General features: G+C 43.2%; 1 protein-coding gene across 2 annotated transcripts; it reads right to left on the bottom strand.

Annotated features, from left to right (window-relative positions):
• Positions 1-333: 333 nt before the first annotated feature.
• frs2b (fibroblast growth factor receptor substrate 2b) lies at positions 334-6,727 on the bottom strand. 2 transcript variants are annotated; one of them, XM_042109559.1, is made up of 7 exons: positions 6,127-6,727; positions 4,641-4,705; positions 4,405-4,496; positions 4,021-4,207; positions 3,059-3,217; positions 2,445-2,614; positions 334-1,971 (listed from the first exon to the last, which is right to left on the bottom strand). In XM_042109559.1, exons 3-7 carry the CDS (start codon positions 4,468-4,470, stop codon positions 859-861), a joined length of 1,695 nt encoding a protein of 564 aa, XP_041965493.1. In that variant the 5' UTR covers positions 4,471-4,496; positions 4,641-4,705; positions 6,127-6,727; the 3' UTR covers positions 334-858. The 2 variants fall into 2 exon arrangements, with proteins under 2 accessions (XP_041965493.1, XP_041965494.1); XM_042109560.1 differs by lacking the exons at positions 4,021-4,207; positions 4,405-4,496; positions 4,641-4,705; positions 6,127-6,727 and adding an exon at positions 3,639-4,013.
• Positions 6,728-17,361: the final 10,634 nt, after the last annotated feature.

Here is a 17,361-nt window from a genome sequence, read left to right as displayed (position 1 = left end):
ACAGATCTCCTTGTGTGGAGACAACATAGCAAACTTAAAAACTGACACGTGCAATATAAATGTTGACTATTAATCAGTCTAGTAAAATAACCATCATCCAGAATAGGTCTGCCGCGATTAGTCAACATAATCGACTGTTGTTAATATGCCGAGCCGACATCAATATTTCTAGTGTACACGTGAACTAATATAAGAGTTGATTTTTGGAGGAAAATGTATCAGAGTAATCAACAAATTAGTTGATGGATTAATTAGTAGCATCCCTAATCCAGAAGTGTCTCAACATGTGAAAATCCATAATCTAGGAAAGACCACCACTAAAGGGAGTACAAATCGAACAAAATAAACATTTTATTGTGCCAAGACGAATCTACCGTATGCAGTCAGAAAATTGACAATGTAGTGTACCATGATATTCGTACATACTGAAATGAAGACATCCTGTGGTCTCATTTCATTTTGGAAAGAAAACGAGGAATGTTGGGTCAGTAATACTGATCTGTACCACATGGGACGGACCGGGAATGTAGTCCAACCTTGTTATTAACATAATAAAACCAATACACAGGCACTGGAAAATGAGTGTAAGAATAGTAGCATTATATTACCATAGGAATAAAAATAAATGGTAGAACGACAAAGCACCTGGGTTCTCCTCGAGTTCCCTTCTAAGTGGGCACCAGATAGCGTGGGTTGCTGTGCCATATGTACGGAGGTGTTCCAAGTACTGACTGTTTATGTATATATATATATATAAAAAAAAAAAAAACTGGCGTCCAGTTCATGGCGTTTAAATAGGCACGTGTTTGTGTCTCACTTTAAGACGTCTCTGGTCTGTGTCTATGTTCGTGAGGCCTCTCACATGGGCAGGTCCACGCTGTTGTGGCGTGTTTTCCTGGAGGTACCGTCGTAGCGGGGCAGTGCTTTCTGGAGGCTGGACATGGCGGCCGTGCGCTCCACGTCGATGACGGCGTACAGCTCCGTCCGGCGGGTGGGCGTGTGTGGCAGTTGGAGCGGCGAGGTGGGGGTCTTGGGCGTGTGTGGGTTGCTGGAGTCTGAGCCAGCACCACCTCCTCCGCCTCCCACTCCTCCTCCTATGCGCCCATCTGTCTCCACCTCGATGTAGTTGAGCTGCCGCTGGCTGGGGTCGATCGACCGGCGGAAGTCGAAGTTAAAGACGGTCGGCATGGACCGTTGGTCCCGCCATCGGGCCGACTCGGGGAGCCGGGCGCTGAGGGGCGCCGTCACGTTCTCCGTGTTGATGTAGTAGTGCGTAGGGTCGGGGCTGTGCTGGCGTACCTGCTGGTAGTGGTGGGGGTGGGGATGATGATGATGATGATGGTGGTGGTGGTGGGGGTGGTGGAAGCCGTTCAGCGAGGGCGTCTTGGGCTGCTCTTCGTCCTCTTCCTCGTCGTCCTCTTCCTCCTCCTCCGAGCCGGTGCGGGGCACCTCGCGCAGCGGCGGCAGCGCAGGCAGGTTCTCGTAGTCCAGCAGGGCCGTCCGGCGCAGGGCCGAGTTGTTGACGTTGACTGGGTCCGGGGTGAGGGGGGGCGGCCTGTGGCGGTGGCGCCGAGGGTGAGAAGACGAAGTCGAGGCTGCCGCTGCCGTTGTGTTGCCGTTACTAGGGGGCTCCGGCTCTCGTGGAGCGGGTGTGGGTGTCTCTGCCTCTGATCGGCTGCTCTCCCTGGTCGCTGCCGACCCCACGCATTGACCTCCGTTGGAGCTGGGAGGTTGGTCCTCGCTGGGCGGGTCCTCGTGCTGCTGCTGCTGCTGCTGCCGTCGCTGCACTGGCGTGGGGCCCAGCACAAACCTCACGCTCTCAGGCTCCAGCTGCACGCGAGGCCCAGGGTCTGGCGGCACGTCCTCCGGCTGGCCTTCCAGAAACGGGCAGGTCGTCTCCACAGGGGTGGTCCCCACGCCAGGGCTGGAGGGCTCATCCAGGAGTCCTGTAGTGTTCACATACGTATGGGCCTGCACAAGGACACAGCACAAACAGGTCAGACACCTGGACACAGCAACCTTATGCAAAACTGTGGCTATGCACTGGTGTTTAGGATGATGCTCCCCTTAAGACTGTATAGACCAGTTAGCCTATATCTAGCGTAAAGCTAAAAGGGACCTATAGGCTAACTGTTTTAACCCACTTACAGTAAAATATGCTAAGCTAGGCTAATGGTGTTAGACTGGGTTATTGCACACTCAGAAGAGAAGAGTATGTATCCTCTTATTGAACTGGGGTAGACGGCAATAAGATCATTTCTCAAGAAGTTGGGAGTGTTCTTTTAAGGAACAGTAAAAATAGCATTAGCCTTCCATGAGAATGTAGTGTACTAATAACCATTTAAGGAACAGTAAAAATATCAGGGTAGTAGCACGACCATGTTGAGGCAATTATAAAATGCATTCCTAATTTCCATTCCTTTGGAACAGGCGCCTGCACTCACCCGTGAGGCCTCGTCCGGTGCCAGGAGCGGGTGAGTGGACTCTTCGCCCACTGAGGGTAGACGTGTGCTGCCCACAGACGGGTGCCGGCTGGAGGGGTGCGACGAGGCATCACCTAGAGACGGGTACCGCAAGCTGCCATTGGGTAACATGGGAAGAGAGTTCCCTGGAGCTGCAGACAAACAAAACACATCACATAAATTAAAGAGCAAAAGAGCAATTTACAGGCAAGGCTACCAATCAGGTAAGTCACTGATCTTTGAAACATCATCAATCCACAATTTGGCTTCATCAGGTGAAGGCAAGAACCAAATAAAGTAAAAGGTACTTAGCTACACCCCCCCCCACCAAGATTTCTAAGAAGCAGTTCACAAATTGGTTGCTGGTATTTGACCTGAATCCAATCAAATAAAATGATACCCCTCCCTTTATTCTGCTGAAACACTGCATTGACTGGTTCAGCGGATATTGTAAAAGTGACAAACAATAGGTAATACTGTCTGTCTGTCTTGCGTGCCTGCATGAGTGAGTAGTGAGTGCGTGAGTGAGCGAGTGAGCGAGTGAGCGAGAGAGTAAAACTGGCAGCGAGAGCAGCAGTGTGCGGAGCGGGTCTTACTGGTGGGGGTGCGCGGAGCTTGGGTCTGGTCCAGCTCTGGCTGCGTGTGGTTGGGCTCGAACACCGGCTCCTCCACCACGCTGATGCTGTTGCTGTGCATGATCTCCTGCAGCATGTTGAAGATCTCCTCGGCCCGGGCACACTTGAAGGCGAAGATCCCTGCGGACGACAAACGGTGAGAGGTGCACTGGCAACAGGAGGTCCAAAAGAACGGGCATGCGCACACAGACACACACACACAGACAGACACACACACACACACACCAAAACAGCAGTTGTGACAACATCACAGACTGACACCAGCACCAGTCCAAGGGGGAGTGCAAAGCTAACTTTTGACAGCTATACTTTTAACAAGGAGGATAGAGCAAAACACCACAATGGAAACACTACAAAAAAGTATGTGGCAGCATGATCAAACAGGACAACCCACTAAAAATGCAGCATCCCTGGGCCCAGCTCGCACACCCACGGGCTGCAGCATTTTATGCAGAGGTCACTGTGCAGTCTGGGGGCACTTGGGTCAGTGTGTTGGGGGAAGAAGAGATGGTCACAACAAGCCTGGTCTTACTGGACTTACCGGAGCAAACAAGTCTCTCACCCCAGATCTTGGTCTTATCCTTTTGAAAGCATGGGTCAAAGTTGACAATCTTCAATTAACAACTTAGAAAGAGTTCGCATCAGCAGCACATAAGGCCACTCTAGTGATATCCCAGATGGATTTTTCTAAATTTTACAGGGTGGGTCTCCACATCACCCAAGCATTCATCTCCTCATCTGATTGAATACTACTATTTTAGGAAAACTTGAATACTATTTTAGGAAATCAGTAAGCATAGTAGACAGCCCTCACACACACAATCTCTCTCTAAAATGACAAGTAACGTCATCTTCCCAAGCTAAGGGTTATGGGGAATAAGGAGTGTGTAAACAGCAGGTGAATTAACGATGGTTCAGCTCACCTTGTCCAGTCTGGCAGCGTCGGCCACTCTCGAAGGAGAAGAGGTTGGAGTCGTAGCCATAGCGACGCAAGCACAGGTAGGGCCACTTGACAGCCTCACACTTGCGGGTGCGTAGCACCAGCTCCACGTCGGTCAGCTCCATGATGCCAGCACCCAACTCATTTCCATCATCGTCAACATTGACCACCTGTGCAACACACAACTCTACATTACAACCAAATCTGTCCAGGTGCTGATCTCTTCCATGTTGCACATTCATGGAGTTAACCGGATTTACATTTCACTAGTACAAGTACTTGTAACTTTTATAACTGTAAATAAATCTCTGAATCTAAAACAGCGGATCATGTCCATTTCACTCCAGATGTTCTGGGGCAATCTTACCTTGAATTTACTTTGGTGATTATCAGGTATTGACTCTTTATCGGGACAGCTACAGCAGCTACCCATGGCTTTTCTAGAGGAACATTCGATGCCTGGGATAACAAGGCAAAACGGCAATAAACACAATATCAGAAACCGAGATAAACATTAGTGAATAAGTATTACCACTGGAAATTTGGCATGTTAAAGGTACAGGATGGCTTTACTGCAAAAGTCTTATGTAACAAGACACAAACCTATATCCAGCCATCAGTGTTCCCTGTTCTTTCGACATCAGCATAACAACCATGCTTCAGATATTCTGTTGCAAGAAAGTGAGTCAGAAGACAAGGTTTCAGGAGGTCAATCAATAATCAAGAATTCACAAACAATAGCACAACACTACAAACCACCAAACAATTTTACTAAATGATAAAAAAAAATACAAATAAAAATAAATTGTGATTATCTACACCCTCAAAACAGTGTTTTCAAGAGTCAGGACATCTAATTCACCAATCTCAGTAGTCCGCATTGAAATTGATTAACATCTACAGGGCTACAAGGCTGACCATCTTGATGTAATTTACATATAAAGACTGAAAGAGAACTTAGTATTTCTAAGATGGCGTTTACACGTCTATGGGATTCTTCAGTCACGTACACCACCATTCGCAGCCTAAAAGTTATCGATGGACTCATATGAGCTTTCTTCTTTGGTGTACATTTCAAACATCAAAGCAATGAATGAAAGTCAGGTAGCGCAATCATCTAAAAACTACGCCCACTTCAAAAGTTGTTGGGAGTAACTATCCTCTCTAGGCACTGGTTGAGTAAAGAATAGTAACTAAAGTTTAGGCAACACATTAAAGAAAACAAATAGAAGACAAACATTAAAACATAAACCATAATCGGTTCCTTGTGTATTGTTGTACAATGTATTGCTACTGTTAGCTGACATAATTGGATAATTAGCTGCACTAGTCTTGTACTCTTAGAAGTTAACAAACTTGCACAACGATACACATTGACGTTATATCCATTTTCTAAACAAATGTGCACTCTGAAACATGTTGACGGTAAATCAGCGCTGCGTGGCTAACGTTCTTTTGTGCCGATTCAGTGAATCACGGCCATTTTTTAAGAATACCATAGCTTCTACAATTGTAGGGCTAGCTTACTATAACAAGCCAACTTTAAGGGGGCCCAACGCCGCCTCATGAAGTAACGAGCCAGCTTACAGAAGTTTGCTTCTCACTGAATTTGGTAGCCAAATCAGTTAACGTTATGATTCCTAATTAGCCATAGTATAGATAGTTAGTTAGCAATGATAACTTTATTTTACTGCCGTTCATCGCTGCCTTCATCTAACGTTACATTACATAGAATCTAGGCTGATTCCACCCAATCTTTAGTTAATAAAATGGTGAACAAATAAAGTTAATTGTTGCGCATTTGTTTCAGATAGACGAAATGTTCAACATCGCCTTACGCTAACTTAGATAGTTAGATTACAATCAATTTACTACTCGTCTGGGTTCAACGGAGACGGCTAGCATTTCTAGCCTCACACCAATGCTGTGGTCGCACAGTTTAGCCATCCCACATTTGAGACAGTCCATCTTATAGTTAGCCTATCGTACGTAGGATAGCTTGCTACAAAATAAATATCGCTACCATTTATGTTGCCAGCCTGCCAAGTTATGCAGCAGAACACAATACAAAAGAAAAATAAACACTTACATTTAGGAATGTGTCAGTCAGCAAATCCACGGTTGATATTTTGTCCTTATAGCGCCGATTCGGTAGGTTGTTTACTTAGTGGACTTTTTTCTAGCTAACGTCTATACTTCGGCTAACGCTGGTCGTGCAGATGAATTGAGTGGTCGGTTCGCATTACCAGGGCCCAGAAACATCCACCGTTTTTTCAAAACTGTTTATTCCAGCTGATTTAGCCGAGATAACGAAATACATATTTATCCTAGTGCCTAATTTGCGTATATATGATATGTAACGTTATCCAAGTTGCTGTGTCAGCTGAAAAGCCATCGCTTAAATTGAAATAATCCGATGGATGTACTAGCCTAACAGCAACGTTAGCTTGCTAACGCTAACGTTAGCTTTTCAGAAAACACAGTAATCGTGTTTCGAAATTACCTATCCAACGCATCCTCTTTCTCATAAGAAATTGCTATCTTGTCTAATTTAACGTTACTATATTTTCTAGTCAACACTAACGCCTAACCATTTCGTTACGCATACAAAATCTATCTAAATAGCTGATAGCTTCCTTTACAAACTCGAACAAGTTTCGGCTGTAGTTAGTTATGCGCATGCGCGTAGAGGGCGTAGCGTAAACTTTTTGCAGAAGGAACCTGGAACTGGTCTGGCAACTGGTTTCGGGTTTATTTTTGACGATGAATATTTTGTCACATAGAAAACTACCTACAAAATCACTTGGGCTGTGTTTCAGGCTTGTACTGCCAATTCCATAACGCCCTATCCTAGAATGTTGCGATATACGACATTGTAAAAGAATTCAAATGCCCTCAAGAAACGTTTGACCTTTCTGGTGTTAGATTTGCGCTGTTGTAGTTTACCCTAATTATGGTAATTTGTCTTGAGGTAATGAACACATAGCCAACATAGCCTGTGGGTTCTTATGTAGATTGAGGGAAAACTAATCTACTGCACAGAACAGAAGTTGTGACAACCTAATTTACCCTTCAATATCCCTCACAGTCACACACACCAGCAGGCAGCAGGACAGATGCTGTCTCAGGCAGCAAGGGTACAGGTCAGGACCAGGTAGGCAGCAGACTTGGGCTGGAGGAACATGTTAAGTAGGCTACTCAGCTGAGGAATTTATAGGACATGTAGGCATAAAGTTTTACCCTTTACCTGTTTAAAATTAGAAATATATAGAACAGGTAAATTGTCAAGCATATTCAGGAACTTGGCCTCGACCATTTATCACAGCTACCAATACAAAACCTGAAATCTCACCTATTTCTCCCAAGGGATCCTTAGAAGAAATAAGACAAAATAAAAACAGATTGACAAGAAAAAAATAAATATTTTGAGATCTTAAGTTAACTTGAATTGGACTTGGGCTGAGACAAGTGGATGACTATTTCACAGCTGAGAAGCCCAGCCCAAGACCAACATGGCCACAGAGCAAGCACCCTGAGTGATGATGAGGTCCTCCTGACTGATGCTGGCAAAGTGGAGGACCCTTTTGGCTTTGACCAGCAAGAGGTAGAGGAGGACCCTTGGACTGAGAGCGATGACATAGCGCCTCTGGCTCAGCGATGCAAAAGACCCCAGGCCTGAAGCTGGAGGTAGAGATGCTGATGCAGAAGTCTACCTGGGCTGGTAACAGTACAGCAGCACTCGGCCTGCAGTGAGAAACCGTCCTGACTGGTAGCAACAATGCAGTCTTAAGATGCAGGGGTCCTGCTGCATGTCGGCGAGGCAAAACTTGTGATTCATCTCCTGGTCTCTAGCCTGGACTCGGATAGTGGCTTTCCCACTCTATAATGTCCTCAGCTGGGTGCTTTCTGCTGACCGTGCTAGGTCGCACCGGGGAAATGGTAGAAACTGTCTACCAGGGCCTGCCAGGAATGGCCATCAAGCTGCAATTTAATTACAGTCCTTTAGTGTGACCTACATCGTCAACCAGTGTGCATTGGCCTTGGAGAGAGGTTATGGCTATTAGGTGCTGGACAGGAGCTGGCTATATGCTGGATCTTGGTGCTGAGGTGGGCAATCCGTTTCGCTTCAGTTCAGGGTAATATCAACCTATACATGGATACGACACATTAGGGAAAATAGTTTATAGACAAGGAACCATACATATCCAATGACACAATTTTACAACTATTTTCTAAAATGGAATCCCGAACACAGAATCAACATTACGCATTCTTACACACAAGAATTATGGTTATGGTTATTTGATTTAGCTATTGCCCAAAGCGACTTACAAATAAAAGTTTTAAAATGTTGGTAAGACTACATTAAGGAAAATAGCAATAATAAGCAATAATGTTAATGCAATATCAATGATCAATAGCCTAAGGAAAATAAATGCATTATGTGTGAATTAGGACACATTCCCATGATAGTTCTAGTTCTAGTAGGTGTGGGAAATAGCTGTTGACATTGAGATTTTTTGACAATGTTATTTATGGTAGGCTACTGTATCTCAGAAGAATGGGAGGTCCTAAACTTTGTTGATCGCTGCCTTCCATCTTCCATTTGTTGATCTGCCTGCTTTCCATCAGCGCGTGCAGTTCAGAGGTGAAGTTAGTTGCTAGTTGTCTAAAAATGTAGTGTTTTATCACTAAGGACGTAGTAACTCCTAGGCCTACATGTAAGCCCTGTATGTGTTTGCTTATGTTTAGGGCTAAATTTAGTTGATTGTCTTTAACAGCAGGTTGATTATTATTTTACAGTAGGCTTTCTGTAAAGCCACAGAGATAAAGATCAAGGCCTGGGTTAAAAATATTATGCGACCTGGAGTCTTGTAGCGTGACCATCAGCCTCCGGAAGCCATGCGCCACCCTCAGCTAGTGAATGGACTGACAAAGCAAAACATGGCAATTCCATGGAAAATTACGTTTTTTGTAACATCCATAATGCCAATAAAATGTGATGGTATGGTATGATGTGAATGATTACATGAAATATGAGCATTTGCTATTTTTGGCTGAAGAACACATGAGAAAAAAATCACAAAAAATGAATGTTATCATTCACATAAGGATACAAGGATACAAGGATACAAGGAAGTTTATTGTCACATGCATATAGTTACTGGAAGTAAGAAATGCAGTGAAATTATGTCTGGTGTCAGCCTATTTGTGCAAAGTGGGGGGGTAAAAAGTGCAGTAGAAGAGGGGTTTAGTAGATTAAGTGGCAAGGGCTGCATAAGAAAGGTGGGGAGGATTGGAATTGGGGGGGGGGGGGGGCACCAACAAGGAGCACCCAAGAGCAACAGGGGCAAGGAAAAACTCCCTTACCAAGGAAGAAACCTTGGGCAGATCCACGGCTCAAGGGGCTAACCCAACTTCCAGGGGTCTTGGTGTGTGTGTTGGGGGGATGACAGGGGAGAGATGGGATAGAGTGCTGTGTATGCAATATGTGTGGGCAGTGTGCAATATGTGTGTTGGAGAAGCTTCCTGATGAAATAATGTGCTGTGTATGTAGGGGAGAGGTGGGGGGCAGTGTACTGCAAGTATGGTGAAGGGACTTACTATTGCAAGCAGATTACTGTATGTATGATGTATGTGAGTGATGAAGATGTGTGTGTGGGCGGGAGGGGAGTGTAGCAGTGACTGTGTGTGTGTGTGTAGCGTGTGTGTGGGTAGGTGGGGGCAGTGTGCTGTAAGTATGTAGAGGATGTGTGTTGAAGAAGATCCTGAAGACAATGTGCTGTGTATGTAGGGGGGGGGGGCAGTGTGCAGCAAGTAGAGGAGGCTTACTGTAGCAAGCAGTGTGCTGTATGTATGTGAGGTGATGACAGTGATGATGTAAGTGTGTGTGCTTTTTGTGTGTGTGTTGGGGATGGGGGTGGGGTGGGGTGGGGCTGGGGGGGGGGGGGGGGGGCAGAAAGGCTAGGCAATCAAGGACATGGGTAGATGGAGGAGAAATCAAAAATAATAAATAAAAAGTTCTATGGAGATGTACAAAAGTTGGAGAAAGTCAGATATGTGTGTGTGTGTGTGTTTTGACGTGTGATGAAATAAGAAAATAAATAATAAAGTCTGTAGCATAGGGTGAGGGATGTAAAAGTGCTAAAAGTCTTGTAGGTGTGTGTGTGTGGGGGGGGGTCATGAGTGCTGAGGAGTGAATGAGTGCAAAGTCAGTATAGTGTGAGTTCAGAGTTGGGAAATGTTTGAGAGTGCTGAGGAGTGAATGTGTGCAAAGTCAGTATAGTGTGAGTTATAATACAAATGCCAAGGCATTTCACTGGCGTTATGACCCTTATGGATGTGACAAAAAGTAAAATTTTCATGGAATTGCCCTAATACAGACAGAAATAAGCGTATAACGGTATAGTTGTGAATATGAAATATCCACCAAGCTAATAGAATCACAAGATCATTTAAAACAAATAAGCTAATTTGCTGCTAGTGCAGCGCGTCTTGATCCAAGTACATCTCGCTGCAGGTTGAGCAAAAGTCAAGTGCGTTTATTATTCACTAGAGGGCAGAATGCTTCTTGCTCAAAAATCCTCAAAGTCTTAATGCTACAATCTCCCGAGAATCAGAGAAAAAATACTATTTGCTGAATCAAAAGGACAAAATCGTATTATGCAAGTCTTCTGTTCTACAAAATGTGTTATTCCGTAGAAGTGCTCTGACTGAACTTTACTGGTCTTCTGTCTTATCTCGGAGCGGAAAGTGAAGCGTGCATTACAAGACAACCTGTAAGCATGCATTGTGCTGCCTTATTAGCGAGCTAAGAATCCTCAGATGCATGGTCGTTGCTAGTTGACCGAAGAAGCGTGCTCAGATGTTATCACCGTTTGGGATTCAGTTAAATGTACTTGTAATATCTAGTTCATTTGTCTTAATAATCCATCTATTGTTTTTCCTAATTTATAGTTTGGGGCACATGACAGTCATTTTTCATTTGGCTACATTGGCAAAACGTTTGAACTATTTTTCTTCCCGTCTCCACAGACTGCTTCAAGATACCTACCTCTCGGACAGCCCTGATAAACGACTCAAGACAAGACTCACAAGATCACTCGTGCATGATGATATGGCATCAAACTCTCTCCATCACTTTATCGGGTCTATAACTGATCCTCTGTCCTTGCCATAAAAATCAGAAGGCTGCTTGCTTGATCCCTGAACCATGGCTAATTTACTGGCGCACCGCAGAAAAATGGTCACTCCAGTAGGCTGTTGCTGCTGGAATTTAAGGGAACTTTGAGTAAAGGTCCCCGAGAAGTTACTGATAGTGTAATTCAGCTGATCCTGTTGCACGGGATGTTTGAAGTATCTCAGGTTAACCCTCACTGGAAGGGCTCTTTGCCTCAGGACCTGGCAGCTGAGTTGAGAAGACAGGACATGGATGGAGGGCTAGAGATTCAAAAGAGGTCACTGACACATACTCTTGGTGGCCAAAAACGGGTAAGCCTCCTCAGCTACTATATATTTACATTGCAAGTTGTGTCACCAACGTGTCTTTATATTATATAATGTTATATTTCTCTTTTCCCAATTCTAACTGAATTTGATTACATAGGCCTACTGTATGTTAAACTGCTGCATTAAGATGTATAAACTAAGATATTGGGACTTTACAGTGAACTGGTAATATCACATCTAAATGTAATTTTTGAAAGCTTCTGTAAATGTGGCATACATATCGGATGTGTATGAGATGCCACTGTGCAACACAGATAGTGTACAATTGGAGTGTCAATATACCCCCCACACACACATCGGGAGGAGTTTGAGGTTCAGTGCCTTGCTCAAGGATACTTTGACATGATCAGAAGGATGGGCAGGGCTCGAATAGCCCATTGTGAGTTAGCGTGTTTATTCTTGTGCATTTTGGTTTATTTGAAGCATAATGTCTCAACAGCCTTTTCAAAACAGCTTTTGCCTTTTGTTTTGAAATTCAGTCAACTTTCTTTTTTCACAAAGTTCTGTGTGCTGTGACATGTTATATTCCTTTCCTGACTTGAGTATTTCTTACTTGGTTGAGCATAGTTAAGTTCACAGAGCACTGTTCAATCTCTGAGCTCATCCTGTCAACAGCATTAACTGTAGTCGCTGACACTGAATGTTATTGCTTTACAGTAAGCTCTGCTGACCTACCTGTCTAAATAAGGGCTGCATTCTGAAAGTGCACCAAACTACATTTTTAATGTAGAGGAACATTTTAAAGTTAAACATTCATGGATCCACCTCCTCTATAACTTCACAAAATAGAGGACCATTGTAAACCATACTCCAGATTTTCAGTTATAGGTTTAATATGGCTGCTATTTCACTTTAAGTTGGTCCACTTTGAATTGGTGAGCATGCCTAGCATGCCGCATGCAGTTCAGAGGTGAAGTTAGTTGCTAGTTGTCTAAAAATGTAGTGTTTTATCACTAAGGACGTGGTAATGATGCCCTCCTAGGCCTACATGTAAGCCCTGTATGTGTTTGCTTATGTTTAGGGCTACATTTAGTTGATTGTCTTTAACAGCAGGTTGATTATTATTTTACAGTAGGCTTTCTGTAAAGCCACAGAGATAAAGATCAAGGCCTGGGTCAAAAATATTATGCGACCTGGAGTCTTGTAGCGTGACCATCAGCCTCCCCGGGAGTCATGCACCACCCTCAGCTAGTGAATGGACTGACAAAGCAAAACATGGCAATTCCATGGAAAATTAAGTTTTTTGTAACATCCATAACGCCAATAAAATGTGATGGTATGGTATGATGTGAATGATTACATGAAATATGAGCATTTGCTATTTTTGGCTGAAGAATGTACATGAGAAAAAATTCACAAAAAATGAATGTTATCATTCACATAATACAAAATACATTTCACTGGCGTTATGACCCTTATGGATGTGACAAAAAGTCAATTTTCCATGGAATTGCCCTAATACAGACAGAAATAAGCGTATAACGGTATATTTGTAAATATGAAATATCCACCAAGCTAATAGAATTACAAGATCATTTAAAAAAGTTCATGATAAGCAGAACCCCAGTTAGGTGAGTTTCACTGTCTGTCACACAAGGAGGATAACTTTAATATAAAAATCATAGATGTGACAAGATTAACCACTGGGACAGAGATGCGAGCAGCACAATTAATTGCAGCCTTTGCGATTAGCTAATTGCATAATTTGCGATTATTTTGCAATTACGATTTAAAAATCAATCAATTGTGCAGCCCTACTCGTGAGGGGGATTGGTAGTTTAGATTATTGCAGATGCCATTATTTCAGTTTCAGGAGATTTCTGAGCCAGCAGTCTGAAGTTAGCAGTGTGATGTCTGCCCATTGCATTTGTGTAGCAAACAATGTGACATGTAAACAACTGTTTACCCCATTATAGGGTTGTGTCAGCTGAGGATATTGTTTCTTTGTTTATTAGTGGGGAAGATCAGGGCTTCTGCACCAGCTGAAGAGAAAGGATTACAGTGACGACATTGTGTGTTTCTGTAATAAACTGTTTATTGAGTTACAGTGCCAGCCATGAGTGCAGTGTCAGGAGTTGAGGCTGGATATGTTTTGTATAAATGATCCATATTTCATCTGCCTCTATTGTGAAACAAGCTTGATGCAGACACATTGTTGGAATAGAAATGTTCAGACTACATTCCCAAAGAGTCAGGACCCGGCCCCATCTCTTGGGCTGCATGTGCTCTGGGACTTGCCTGGAATAAACCGTCTCTTACTGTTCAAGTACACTGTTCTCCACTCTCAAATTCAATTACACATTTGGTTCAGTACCTCAAGAATGATCCACTGCTGGGCTTGGGATCAAAATAGTGTGTCTCCCTCCATATCAACTCTAGGCCTGCACTGCAGTACCCAGGCACCACTGCTGAAACAGTAAGACTATCTGGTGTCTGCTGTCACAGAGGGGCCTCTCATTTTGCATGAGCATATGACACACACACACACACACACACACACACACACACACACACATACACACACACACACCAAACACATGCACGTCTCCAAACTCCATACCTATCGTTTAGCCTTTAGAGAATTTAATTTTACCTGATGTACCTAATGTGTTGGTAGCAATCCACAGGCAAGCGGTCGTGCTAGCTTTCTCTGATGTTTTTAGCCTCATACTGCATTGAAATACTTGCAAATTTTGATCTAGACATGAAATAGGTCTACTAAGAATATTAGTCTACTTCAAAAGTTATATTTAGTTTCTGAAATGTTGTCATGGGTGGGGTAGTCCAGGCTAGCACTGCAGCAATCTGATGATCTTACATTGATTTTGTGTTGATGTCTTGTGCATGACTTTATTCCACAATTAGCCTCCTTAAGATTGTTTGAAACTATCTGTGTTGGCATGCTAATTAAAAAGGCATGCAATAAGCGTGATGTAACCATTGTTAAGCCTTTGGTGCTTGTTTCTGTAAACATGCAGGTCAATTTGAGGCAGAGCTTCTTGTGACCATGTGCAAAAAAGTTTCAAAACCAGCATCACAAAATGGCAGGTCAGGTGATTAGGTCAGGCCACCAACTAACTCTTAGGAAAATGGACTCAATTTACAAGCTTAAACAGATGCTCTCTGACTGACTCTGATGCCCTCTGAACATGTCGGGGCATGCGGTGGAATTTGGCTGCATTCTTGTTCTAAATCAGAGGCTGAATTCTTCATCTGTGCATTTGATGCGGTGGAATGTGGCAACCTGCACATTGTGTGTTTAATTTAAGTGACTGCAGAGGCCCTTTTATTCAGCTATTTATTAGAGATAGAGAGGAAATGTAATGTCATGGGGTGAATAGACTCACTTTCTCTCTTCTACATTCTCACCATTTATTCCCCATGACTCTCGTGTGATATCTATCCCTCCCCCTCGCTCTCCTCTCTGCCCTACTTCTACACTGACCACGCCAGCAGCATTGAGCAGCCTGCCGCAGACCCATGAATGAACCTACTTCAGTGACGTTATTGAACGCAGGTCAGCCAATCATCTGATGTTGAAAGGGTGTCTGTGCTTCAAGCTGTAATTGCTCCAATAATAAGAGGCTTTTATAGGTGTATTTATGTGTTGTCTGATTGATACATATTCTCATGATTTGGGCTGTAAGACACTTGTAGTGGAAGATAAAGTCTGAAGGCAAAGACTGCATGGGCTGCTAGCTAACCATCTCAATCGTCTGTCACATCCAGTGGATCTCCTCAAGCCTGAACTGCAGAGTTGTCTGATTCAATCAGTCATCCTGCATCGGCAAATGAGCAAGATGTGGTTATTTGGCCGTGTAATGTTTCACAGCAGCACTGTCTCTCACCTCCTGCTGAGTTTATTTTTAAACTCTTTAAAATAACATTTTCCCATTGCCTAACTTTGTTTTGGTTTTGCAGGTACTAACTGTTATTTTGTGTAGTTGCACATGGTGCTTATGATTTATGATTTTATGATTTTATTTGGATCCCCATTAGCTGATGCAGATACTCTTCCTGGGGTCCACACACAACATATAACAAACAAGAAACCAACATACAAGACAACAAATATAAAAGCAGGAAAAGAATAGATACTTTTTCTGGGGTCCACACACTACATATAACAAACAAAACATCAACATACAAGACAACAGATATGAAAACAATCAAAAGAAAGACAGGAAAAGAATGAATAACTAAACGTTGTTGTTCAGATGCACACACTTATCGTGACAAAGGACATGCAGTATTCTGTGAGTTTTGCTGGGGGAGATGGTAGATTGTAGGATATGACTGGAAGTGCAGACAGAAAAGCTGTTTTGGCTGGCGGATTCTCTCTTTTTTCCTTCTCTTTTTTTCTGTCTGGAGGTGAAGTAAGTGCAAGCTTGTTAGTTCATGAAAGGGTGTGAGGGTTCAGCACCGGAGGACCGCTTCGTTTAGGCAGGGTGTAGTCAGAGAGCAAGCCCTTTTTCCTTCCCAGCGTTTCTTTTGCACTGGTGAATAATGAACTAGGCCCCTGTAATGCTCCCCAGAGTAAGGACACATTGTAGGGGAGAAACCCAGAGGATAACAGACTGTTATATATTTTTTATATATATTAATGGATACGAACCCTCATGTCAACATTTTACAGCCTGTGGCTTACACTTGGCAATACCCTCTGATTTAGTGACCTGTCATAAGGCTTTTTTTGCCTTTATTGCACTTTGGCCTTCACATTGCTTTCAGAATGTATGAGATTTCAGATGTTTATATATGATTATTCCACTGCTTGGTTGAATTTCCCATTGTCCTACGTAATTTAGAACGACCATTAACCGTATGTTATCTGCACACCTATGAAGTAGATCCAATTTTTCCGCTTCGCGTCGGGCCCGTTTTACAACCTCGACCGTGCATTAACTTCTGTGAACAGACCACCGTGTCGTCCATTATCCCTTACGGAAAAGGAGTCTTGCAGGAGTATACTAAAAACTAAAAGCTAGGTAGTAAGCTTATGCTCTTTTGGAGAAGATGGTAATTTGATAATGAGATCATTTTGTGTTCAAGTCATTGTTGGACTGAGTGGTCAACACTTCAGTGTTGGCTGCCCTCCTCTGGATGATGCTGGAAATGGTCTGTCTTTTGAACATGAAATTATGGTATGGTGGTCCATACACCCTTTTTGCCATGGTTACCCCTTATGTCAACATCAAGGTGCTTATTGTAATGAGAAGTGATCTGTAAAGGCCACATTATGTGAGGGAAACACTTATCACCCAGCCAGATTTTGTAAATGCACGTGGAAACTGCAGGCATCTCTTTCAGACAGCAGGGGGAGGTGCTGTTGTAGGACACTGGACCTGTCGTGAGACTGAAACATCCTTACGGATACTTATGGATTCGTTTGTTACCCACAGAGTGGGCATATTTACAGGTCATTTACAGGAGTGAAGTTCTTCAATGGAGTGTGATAAAATGCTGCACTCCTACAGACAAGTGGATTGAAATTGAAGTTACAACAAAATTGCATACTTACCCTTCCTAATAATAATTATTCTTTTTATTAATTTTATTTAATTACAGTGGCTTTGGTGCTTTTCTCAGATCAGAATGAAAATTCTCATAACTATTAGTTCAACCTCCACAACGTTTAGTCATTTGTGCACATCATAGTAGCAATTTCTCCTTCCTCTGAACAAATTGCAAATGCTTTTGCACATGTATCAGTTGCTTTGTCATGTCAGTCAAAATGAACTATACTTATGGATGCTGAATAGTCGTTCCCAATAAAACTAATAGTCTTCATTTCATTGCTTGAGTCATTACATAC

This window comes from Alosa sapidissima, chromosome 11 (assembly GCF_018492685.1).
Source record: "Alosa sapidissima isolate fAloSap1 chromosome 11, fAloSap1.pri, whole genome shotgun sequence".
Lineage (NCBI taxonomy): Eukaryota > Metazoa > Chordata > Actinopteri > Clupeiformes > Clupeidae > Alosa > Alosa sapidissima.
The sequence above is the reverse complement of the archived record's forward strand: the minus strand, read 5'-3'. Positions and strand labels throughout refer to the sequence as shown.